This window comes from Procambarus clarkii, chromosome 39, assembly GCF_040958095.1.
Source record: "Procambarus clarkii isolate CNS0578487 chromosome 39, FALCON_Pclarkii_2.0, whole genome shotgun sequence".
NCBI lineage: Eukaryota > Metazoa > Arthropoda > Malacostraca > Decapoda > Cambaridae > Procambarus > Procambarus clarkii.
Window position 1 is genome coordinate 23353545 of NC_091188.1, and position 12000 is coordinate 23365544.

Here is a 12000-nt window from a genome sequence, read left to right on the forward strand (position 1 = left end):
GGATTCAGAGATTATATATCAGGAACTATAACAATGGGTGGACCTAAGATAATAGTGGCAGTCATTTACAACCCTCCCCTAAATGACAGAAGATCTAGACAGGAGTTTGATAGGAACAACATGGCAACCATTAATATAATAGAGAGAGCAGCTTCAGTTGCCTGCAGGAATGGCTCAAGACTCTTAATTTATTAATCATGGGCGATTTCAACCATGGAAACATAGACTGGGAGAATGGGGACCCACATGGTGGTGCAGATACGTGGAGAGCTAAACTCTTGGAAGTGGCAACAAGGAGTTTTCTGAGCCAGCATGTCAAGGAACCCACAGGAGTAAGAGGCAATGATGAACCAGCTAGACTCGACTTGATATTCACCCTGAATGAGTCAGAAATAAGGGAAGTCAAAGTTGAAGCCCCCATAGGAATGAATGACCACAGTGTACTGACCTTTGAGTACTTGGTGGAGGTAGGGATAACCTATCTAAGGATGGGATCGGAGGGAAAAAGACTGAATTGCCGAAGCGGAAAATATGACGAGATGAGGAACTTCTTCAGGGGAATACCATGGGAAACAGAAATTAGAGACAAGAATGTGCAGGTCATGATGGATTTTGTCACCCAGAAGTGCCAGGAAGCTGCAGACAGGTTTATCCCTGTCGAAAAGGAGAAAACGAAAAAAACAGAAAAACCCATGGTTCAACCAGGAATGCAAGGTAGCGAAGCAACTGAGTAAAAGAACATGGAGAAACCAGATAGATGGAGATACCAGAAGGCCAGAAATGAGTACCTCAGAGTGAGGAAGGAAGCAGAGAAACAGTTTGAAAATGACATCGCGAGTAAAGCCAAGACCCAACCAAAGCAGCTCCACAGCCACATCAGGAGGAAAACAGCAGTGAAGGAACAAGTGATGAAGCTGCGAAAAGGGGAGAACAGATACACAGAGAATGACAAGGAGGTGTGTGAAGAACTCAACAAGAGATTCCAGGAGGTCTTCACAATATAACAAGGAAAAGCCCGTGCAATAAATGAGGAGGCGGCAAACCAAGCAACCTTGGAGGAATTTGACCTCACCAGTGATGAGGTCAAAAGGTGTCTGCTGGAGCTGGATGTGACAAAGGCTGTTGGGCCTGGCAGAATCTCCATGGATACTAAAGGAAGGTGCAGAAGCACTAAGTGTGCCACTCTCTATGGTGTATAACAGGGCACTGGAAACAGGAGACTTACCAGAAAGTTGGAAGAAAGCTAACGTGGTCCCAATATACAAGAATGGTGACAGGTTAGAGGCACTGAACTACAGGCCAGTTTCCTTAACTTGTATAACATGCAATGTGAAGGAGAAGATCGTGAGGAAAAGGCTCATAGAGCATCTGGAGGGAAATAACTTTGTAACACACCACCAACATGGGTTCAGGGATGGTAATTCGTGCCTCACAGGTTTAATAGAATTTTATGACCAGGTAACAAAAATTAGGCAGGAAAGAGAAGGGTGGGCCGACTGCATTTTCCTGGACTGCCAGAAAGCCTTTGACACAGTACCCCATAAAAGGCTGTTAAAAAACTTGGAGTAACAGGCAGGAGTATAAGGGAAGGTGCTCCAGTGGATAAAGGAGTACTTAAGCAACAGGAAACAGCAAGTAACGGTGAGGGAGGAGACATCAGAGTGGCGAGATGTCACCAGCGGAGTCCCACAGGGCTCAGTACTTGGACCCATCCTGTTTCTAATATATGTAAACGATCTTCCGGACGGTATAGACTCATTCCTCTCAATGTTTGCTGGTGATGCAAAAATTATGAGAAGAATCAAGACGGATGAAGATAGACAGAGACTACAGGATGACCTGGATAAACTGGAGGAATGGTCTAGAAAATGGCTGCTAAAGTTCAACTCAGGAAAGAGTAAGGTGATGAAATTAGGCGAAGGGAGCAGGAGGCTGAACACAAGGTATCATCTGGGAGGTGAAATCCTGCAAGAGTCAAACAGAGAGAGAGATTTGGGAGTTGATATCACACCGAACCTGTCCCCAGAAGCCCACATCAAAAGAATATCATCAGCGGCATATGCTAGACTGACTAACATAAGAACTGCCTTTAGAAACTTGTGTAAGGAATCTTTCAGAACCCTGTATACCACTTATGTAAGACCAATCCTGGAGTATGCAGCTCCAGCTTGAAGTCCATACCTAGTTAAACACAAAAGAAAGTTAGAGGAGATTCAGCGGTATGCCACCAGGCTCGTCCCGGAACTGAGAGGAATGAGCTACGAGGAAAGGCTAAAGGAGCTGAACCTCACATCACTGGAAAACAGAAGAGTAAGAGGAGACAGGATAACCACCTAAAACATTCTCAGGGGGAATTGACAGAGTGGACAAAGACAAACTCTTCAGCACAGGTGGGACACGAACAAGGGGACACAGGTGGAAACATAGTACCCAGATGAGCCACAGAGACGTTAGAAAGATTTTTTCAGTGTCACAGTAGAATGGAATGCACTACGATGTGATGTGGTGGAGGCTGACTCAATACACAGTTTCAATTATAGATATGATAGAGCCCAGTAGGCTCAGGAATCTGTACGCCGGTTGATTGACACTTGAGAGGCGGGACCAAAGAGCCAAACCTCAACCCCCGCAAGCACAATTAGGTGAGTACAATTAGGTGAGTAGTGAGTGTGACGCAGTGGGTGTGACGCATTGAGTGACGAAGTGAGTGTGAAACAGTGAGTGTGGTGCAGTGAGTATGACGCAGTGGGTGTGACACAGTGGGTGTGACGCAGTAGGTGTGACGGAGTGGGTGTGACGCAGTGAGTGTGACGCAGTGTGATGCAGTGGGTGTGACGCAGTGGGTGTGACGCAGTGAGTGTGATGCAGTGAGTGTGACGCAGTTAGTGTGGCGCAGTGAGTGTGATGCAGTGCGTGTGACGCAGTGGGTGTAACGCAGTGGGTGTGATGCAATGGGTGTGATGCAATGGGTGTGACGCAGTGAGTGTGACGCAATGAGTGTGACGCCGTGGTTGTAACGCAGTGAATGTGATGCAGTGAGTGTGACGCAGTGTGTGTGACGCAGTAAATGTGACGCAGTGGGTGTGACGCAGAGGGGGTGACGCAGTGAGTGTGATGCAGTGAGTGTGACACAGTGTGATGCAGTGGGTGTGACGCAGTGTGACTCAGTGAGTGTGACACAATGTGGTGCAATGTGTGTGACGCAGTGCGATGCAGTGCGACGCTGTGAGTATGACGCAGAGAGTCTGACGCAGTGAGTGTGACACAGTGTGACGCAGTGAGTGTGATGCAGTGTGACACAGTTTGACGCAGTGAGATGCTGTGAGTGTGACGCAGTGAGTGTGACGCAGTGTGATGCAGTGAGTGTGACGCAGTGCAATGCTGTAAGTGTGATGCAGTGCGTGTGACGCAGTGAGTGTGATGCAGTGAGTGTGACGCATTGAGTGTAATGCATTGAGTGTGACGCAATGAGTGTGACGCAGTGGATGTGAAGCAGTGAGTGTGATGCAGTGAGTGTGACGCAGTGTAATGCAGTGAGTGTGATGCAGTGCGTATGACGCAGTGAGTGTGATGCAGTGAATGTGAAGCACTGAGTGTGACGCAGTGAGTGGGATGCAGTGGGTGTGACGCAATGAGTGTGACGCAGTGAATGTTATGCAGTGAGTGTGACGCAGTGAGTGTGACGCAGTGAGTGTGACTCAGTGTGTGTGACCCATTGGGTGTGACGCAGTGAGTGAGACGCAGTTGGTGTGACGCAGAGGGTGTGACACAGTGGGTGTGAAGCGCTGGGTGTGACGCGGTGAGTGTGACGAAGTGAGTGTGACGCAGTGGGTGTGACGCAGTGAATGTGACGACGCTGGTGTGACGCAGTGGATGTGACGCTGTACGTGTGACGCAGTGAGTGTGACGAAGCTGGTGTGACACAGTGGGTGTGACGCTGTACGTGTGACGCAGTGGGTGTGACGCAGTGGGTGTGACGCAGTAAGTGTGATGCAGTGAGTGTAACGCAGTAAGTGTGACGAAAAGTGTGACGCAGTGGGTGTGACGCAGGACGTGTGACGCAGTGGGTGTGACGCTGTGAGTGTGATGTGGTGAGTCTGACGCAGTGAGTGTGACGCAGTGAGTGTGATGCAGTGTGACACAGTGTGACGCAGTGTGATGCAGTGAGTGTGACGCAGTGTGACACAATGTGATGCAGTGTGACGCAGTGCGATGCAGTGAGTGTGACGCTGTGAGTTTGACGCAGTGAGTTTGACGCAGTGTGACGCTGTGAGTGTGACGCAGTGAATGTGATGCAGTGAGTGTGACGCAATGAGTATGACGCAGTGAGTGGAATGCAGCGGGTGTGACGCAGTGAGTGGGATGCAGCGGGAAACACGCAGTGAGTGTGATGCAGTGAGTGTGACGCACTGTGTGTGACGCAGTAAATGTGACGCAGGGAGTGTGACGCAGTTATTGTGACGCAGTGGGTGTGACGCAGTGAGAGTGATGCAGTAGATGTGATGCAGTGAGTGTGACGCAGTGAGTGTGACGCAGTGAGTGGGATGCAGCGGGTGTGACGCAGTGAGTGTGACGCAGTGTGTGACAGTGTGACGAAGTGATTGTGACGCACTGAGTGTGACGCAGTGAGTGTGACGCAGTGGGTGTGATGCAGTGAGTGGGATGCAGCGGGTGTGACGCAGTGAGTGTGACGCAGTGGGTATGACGCAGTGTGATGTAGTGAGTTTGACGCAGTGAGTGACGCTGTGAGTGCGACGCAGTGTGACGCAGTGAGTGTGATGCAGTGTGACGCAGTTGGTGTGATGAAGTGAGTGTGACGCAGTTGGTGTGACGCAGTGAGTGTGACGCAGTGAGTGTGACGCAGTGAGTGTGACGCAGTGAGTGGGATACAACGGGTGTGACGCAGTGAGTGTGACGCAGTGTGATTCAGTGAGTTTGATGCAGTGAGTGTGACGCAGTTAGTGTGACGCAGTGAGCGTGACGCTGTGTGATGCAGTAAGCGTGACGAAGTGTGATGCAGTGAGTGTGATGCAGTGAATGTGACGCAGTGAGTGTAACGTAGTGTGATGCAGTGAGTGTGACGCAGTGAGTGTGATGCAGGGAGCGTGACGCAGTGGGTGTGATGCAGTGGGTGTGACGCAGTGGGTGTGACGCAGTGTGACGCAATGGGTTTGATTCAGAGGGTATGACCCAGTGAGTGTGACGCAGTAAGTGTGACGCATTGGGTGTGACGCAGTGAGTGTGATGCAGAGGGTATGAAGCAGTGTGATGCAGCGGGTGTGACGCAGTGTGATGCAGCGGGTGTGATCAAGTGAGTGTGACGCAGTGTGATGCAGCGGATGTGACGCAGTGAGTGTGATGCAGTGAGAGTGACGTAGTGAGTGTGACGCAGTGAGAGTGAATCAGTGAGTGTGACGCAGTGAATGTGATGCAGTGGGTGTGACGCAGTGAGTATGACGCAGTGGGTGTGACGCAGTGTGTGTGACGCAGTACGTGTGACGCAGTGAGGGTGACGCAGTGAGTGTGACGGAGTGAGTGTGACGCAGGGTGTGACGCAGTCGGTGTGACGCAGTGGGTGATGGAGTACGTGTGACGCAGTGAGGTTGACGCAGTGAGTGTGACGCGCTGGGTGTGATGCGGTGAGTGTGACGCAGTGAGTGTGATTCAGTGGGTGTGACGAAGCTGGTGTGACGCAGTGGGTGTGACGCTGTACGTGTGACGCAGTGAGTGTGATGCAGTGGGTGCGACGCAGTAAGTGTGATGCAGTGAGTGTAACGCAGTAAGTGTGACGCAGTGGGTGTGACGCAGTGTGACGCAGTGGGTGTGACGCATTGAGTGTGACGTGGTCGGTGTGACGCAGTTTGATGCAGTGGATGTGACGCAATGAGTGTGACGCAGTGGGTGTGAAAAAGTGAGTGTGACACAGTGAGTGTGATGCAGTGGGTATGGCGCAGTGGGTGTACTCATCTAATTGTGCTTCCTGGGGTTGAGCTCGGGCTCTTTGGTCCCGCCTCTCAACCGTCAATCAACAGGTGTACAGGTTCCTGAGCCTATTGGGCTCTATCATATCTACACTTGAACCTTTGTATGGAGTCAGCCTCAACCACATCACTTCCTAATGCATTCCATTTGGCAATCACACTGACACTAAAAAAGTTCTTTCTAATATCTCTGTGGCTAATTTGGGTATTCAGTTTCCATCTGTGTCCCCAGGTGCATGTGCCCCTTGTGTTAAATAGCCTGTCTTTATCTACCTTATCAATTCCCTTGAGAATCTTGAATAAGGTGATCATGTCTCCCCTAACTCTGCTGTCTTCCAGTGAAGTGAGGTTTAATTCCCGTAGTCACTCCTCGCACCTCATACCTCTCAGCTCGGGTACTAGTCTGGGGGCAAACCTTTGAACGTTTTCCAGTTTAGTCTTATCCTTGACTAGATATAGACTTCATGCTGGGGCTGCATACTTCAGGATTGGCCTGACATATGTGGTATACAAAGTTCTGAATGATTCCTTACACAAGTTTCTGAATGCCGTTCTTATATTGGCCAGCCTGGCATAAGCCGCTGATGTTATCCTCCTGATATGTGCTGCAGGGGACAGGTCTGGCGTGATGTCAACCCCCCAAGTCCTTTTCTTTCTCTGACTCATGAAGAATTTCATCTCCCAGATGATACCTAATATCTGGCCTCCTACTTCCTACGCCTATCTTCATTTCATTACATTTTCTTGGGTTAAACTCTAGCAACCATTTGTTCGACTATTCCTTCAGCTTGTCTAGGTCTTCTTGAAGCCTCAAGCTGTCCTCCTCTGTCTTAATCCTTCTCATAATTTTGACATCGTCAGCAAACTTTGAGAGAAATGAATCTATACCCTCCGGGAGATCATTTACATATATCAGAAACAAGATAGTATCGAGTACAGAGCCCTGTGGGACTCCACTGGTGACTTCACGCCAATCCGAGGTCTCACCCCTCACCGTAACTCTCTGCTTCCTATTGCTGAATTACTCCCTTATCCACTGGAGCACCTTACCAGCTATACCTGCCTGTCTCTCCAGCTTATGTACCAGCCTCTTATGCGGTACTGTGTCAAAGGCTTTCCGACAATCCAAGAAAATGCAGTCCGCCCAGACTTCATTTCTTGCTTAAGCTTTGTCACCTGGTAATAGAATTCCATTAAGCCAGTCAGGCAAGATTTACCCTCTCTGAATCCCTGTTGTCGATTTGTCACGAAGTCCCTTCTCTCCAGATGTGTTACTAGGTTTTTTATCACGATCTTCTCCATCACCTTGCATGGTATACAAGTCAAGGACTCTGGCCTGTAGTTCAGTGCCTCTTGTCTGTCGCCCTTTTTGTATATTGGGACCATATTCGCCATCTTCCATATTTCTGGTAGGTCTCCCGTCTCCAGTGACCTACTATACATTATGGAGAGTGACAAGCAAAGTGCTTCTGCACACTCTTTCAGTACCCATGGTGAGATCCCATTTGGACAAACAACCTTTCTAACATCCGGATCCAGCAGGTGTCTCTTGACCTCCTCACTCATAATTTCGAACGCTTCCAAGGCCGCCTGGTTTACTTCCCTTTCTCCTAGCACAGTGACCTCACCTTGTTCTATTGTGAAGACCTCCTTGAACCTCTTGTTGAGTTCTTCACACACCTCTTTGTCATTTTCTGTACACCTGTCCTCGCCTGTTCTAAGTTTCATTACCAGTTCTTTCACAGTTTTTTCCTCCTGATGTCATTATGGAGTAGCTTTGGTTCGGTCTTGGCTTTGTTTGCTATATCATTTTCATAAATTTTCTCTGCTTCTCTTCTCACCCTAACATACTCATTCCTGGTTCTCTGGTATTTCACTCTGCTTTCTGGTGTTCTGTTATTACGGAAGTTCCTCCACGCCCTTTGTTCAGTCCCTTTGCTTCAAAACATGCCCTATTATACCATGGATTCTACTTTTGCCTCTTGGATTTTTCCCTTTGAGAAGGGATGAACCTGTTTACTGCCTCCTGACACTTTTGAGTGACATAGTCCATCATATCTTGTACAGACTTAGCTCTGAGGTCTGTGTCCCAAGGTCAACTCAACCCCCGGAAGCACAATTAGATGAGTACACCCACTGCGCCATACCCACTGCATCACACTCACTGTGTCACACTCACTTTTTCACACCCACTGCGTCACACTCATTGCGTCACATCCACTGCATCAAACTGCGTCACACCGACCACGTCACACTCAATGCGTCACACCCACTGCGTCACACTGCGTCACACCCACTGCGTCACACTTACTGCGTTACACTCACTGCATCACACTTACTGCGTCGCACCCACTGCATCACACTCACTGCGTCACACGTACAGCGTCACACCCACTGCGTCACACCAGCTTCGTCACACCCACTGAATCACACTCACTGCGTCACACTCACCGCATCACACCCAGCGCGTCACACTCACTGCGTCAACCTCACTGCGTCACACGTACTCCATCACCCACTGCGTCACACCGACTGTGTCACACCCTGCGTCACACTCACTCCGTCACACTCACTGCGTCACCCTCACTGCGTCACACGTACTGCGTCACACTCACTGCGTCACACCCACTGCGTCATACTCACTGCGTCACACCCACTGCATCACATTCACTGCGTCACACTCACTGATTCACTCTCACTGCGTCACACTCACTACGTCACTCTCACTGCATCACACTCACTGCGTCACATCCGCTGCATCACACTGCGTCACACTCACTTGATCACACCCGCTGCATCACACTGCGTCACACCCGCTGCATCACACTGCTTCATACCCTCTGCATCACACTCACTGCGTCACACCCAATGCGTCACACTTACTGCGTCACACTCACTGGGTCATACCCTCTGAATCAAACCCATTGCGTCACACTGCGTCACACCCACTGCGTCACACCCACTGCGTCACACCCACTGCATCACACCCACTGCGTCACGCTCCCTGCATCACACTCACTGCGTCACACTCACTGCATCACACTACGTTACACTCACTGCGTCACATTCACTGCATCACACTCACTGCATCACACTTCGTCACGCTTACTGCATCACACAGCGTCACGCTCACTGCGTCACACTAACTGCGTCACACTCACTGCATCAAACTCACTGAATCACACTGCGTCACACTCACTGCGTCACACCCGTTGTATCCCACTCACTGCGTCACACTCACTGCGTCACACTCACTGCGTCACACTCACTGCGTCACACCAACTGCGTCACACTCACTTCATCACACCAACTGCGTCACACTGCATCACACTCACTGCGTCACACTGCGTCGCACTCACTGCGTCACTCACTGCGTCAAACTCACTACATCACACTGCGTCATACCCACTGCGTCACACTCACTGCGTCACACCCGCTGCATCCCACTCACTGCATCACACCCACTGCGTCACACTCACTGCGTCACACTCAGTGCGTCACAATCACTTCGTCACACTGTCACACACTGCGTCACACTCACTGCGTCACACCCGCTGCATCCCACTCACTGCGTCACACTCACTGCGTCACACTCACTGCATCACATCTACTGCATCACTCTCACTGCGTCACACCCACTGCGTCACAATAACTGCGTCACACTCCCTGCGTCACATTTACTGCGTCACACACAGTGCGTCACACTCACTGCATCACACTCACTGCGTGTTTCCCGCTGCATCCCACTCACTGCGTCACACCCGCTGCATTCCACTCACTGCGTCATACTCATTGCGTCACACTCACTGCATCACATTCACTGCGTCACACTCACAGCGTCACACTGCGTCAAACTCACTGCGTCAAACTCACAGCGTCACACTCACTGCATCGCACTGCGTCACACTGTATCACATTGTGTCACGCTGCGTCACACTCACTGCATCACACTGCGTCACACTGTGTCACACTGCATCACACTCACTGCGTCACACTCACTGCGTCAGACTCACCACATCACACTCACAGCGTCACACCCACTGCGTCACACGTCCTGCGTCACACCCACTGCGTCACACTTTTCGTCACACTTACTGCGTTACACTCACTGCATCACACTTACTGCGTCACACCCACTGCGTCACACCCACTGCGTCACACGTACAGCGTCACACCCACTGTGTCACACCAGCTTCGTCACACTCACTGCGTCACACGTACAGCGTCACATCCACTGCGTCACACCATCGTCGTCACATTCACTGCGTCACACCCACTGCGTCACACTCACTTCGTCACACTCACCGCGTCACACCCAGCGCTTCACACCCACTGTGTCACACCCTCTGCGTCACATTCACTGCATCACACTCACTGCGTCATACGCACTGCATCACACTCACTGCATTACACTGCGTCACACTCACTGCATCACACTCACTGCTTCACATCCACTGCGTCACACTCATTGCGTCACACTCAATGCATTACACTCAATGCGTCACACTCACTGCATCACACTCACTGCGTCACACGCACTGCATCACACTTACAGCATTGCACTGCGTCACACTCACTGCATCACACTGCGTCACACTCACAGCATCTCACTGCGTCAAACTGTGTCACACTGCATCACACTCACTGCGTCACACTGTGTCACACTCACTGCGTCAGACTCACCACTTCACACTCACAGCGTCACACTCTCTGCGTCATACTCACAGCGTCGCACTGCATCGCACTGCGTCACACACATTGCACCACATTGTGTCACACTCACTGAGTCACACTGCGTCACACCCACTGCATCACACTGTGTCACACTCACTGCATCACACTCACTGCGTCACACCCTCTGCGTCACACCCACTGCGTCACACTCCCTGCGTCACATTTACTGCGTCACACACACTGCGTCACACTCACTGCATCACATTCACTGCGTTACAACCACGGCGTCACACTCATTGCGTCACACTCACTGCGTCACACCCATTGCATCACACCCATTGCATCACACCCACTGCGTTACACCCACTGCGTCACACGCACTGCATCACACTCACTGCATCACACTGCGCCACACTAACTGCGTCACACTCACTGCATCACACTCACTGCGTCACACCCACTGCGTCACACTCATTGCGTCATACTCAATGCATCACACTCAATGCGTCACACCCTCTGCATCACACCATCTGCGTCACACTCACTTCCTCACACTCACTGCATGGCACTGCGTCACACTCACTGCGTCACACTCAATGCATCACACTGCTTCACACTCACTGCGTCATTCATTGCGTCACACTCACTGCGTCACATCCAAATGCATCGCACCCACTGCGTCACATCCACTGCGTCATACTCTGCGTCACACTAACTGCGTCACACCCACTGCGTCACACGCACTGCATCACACTAACTGCGTCACACCCACTGCGTCACACCCACTGCATCACACTGCGTCACACTCACTGCGTCACACCCACTCCGTCACACCTACTGCGTCACACCCACTGTGTCACACCCACTGCGTCATACTCACTGCACCACACTCACTGTTTCACACTCACTTCGTCACTCAATGCGTCACACCCACTGCGTCACACTCACTACTCACCTAATTGTACTCACCTAATTGTGCTTGCGGGGGTTGAGGTTTGGCTCTTTGGTCCCGCCTCTCAAGTGTCAATCAACCGGCGTACAGATTCCTGAGCCTACTGGGCTCTATCATATCTATAATTGAAACTGTGTATTGAGTCAGCCTCCACCACATCACATCGTAGTGCATTCCATTCTACTGTGACACTGAAAAAATCTTTCTAACGTCTCTGTGGCTCATCTGGGTACTATGTTTCCACCTGTGTCCCCTTGTTCGTGTCCCACCTGTGCTGAAGAGTTTGTCTTTGTCCACTCTGTCAATTCCCCCTGAGAATGTTTTAGGTGGTTATCCTGTCTCCTCTTACTCTTCTGTTTTCCAGTGATGTGAGGTTCAGCTCCTTTAGCCTTT

At 50.7% G+C, this 12000-nt stretch overlaps 1 protein-coding gene across 1 annotated transcript; it reads left to right on the forward strand.

The window, feature by feature from the left end:
* Positions 1 to 539: 539 nt before the first annotated feature.
* Positions 540 to 11614, forward strand: LOC138372626 (uro-adherence factor A-like). The gene is made up of 4 exons (XM_069338118.1): positions 540 to 730; positions 5237 to 5311; positions 8049 to 8853; positions 9857 to 11614. Exons 1-4 carry the CDS (start codon positions 540 to 542, stop codon positions 11612 to 11614), a joined length of 2829 nt encoding a protein of 942 aa, XP_069194219.1.
* The last annotated feature ends 386 nt before the right edge of the window (positions 11615 to 12000 follow it).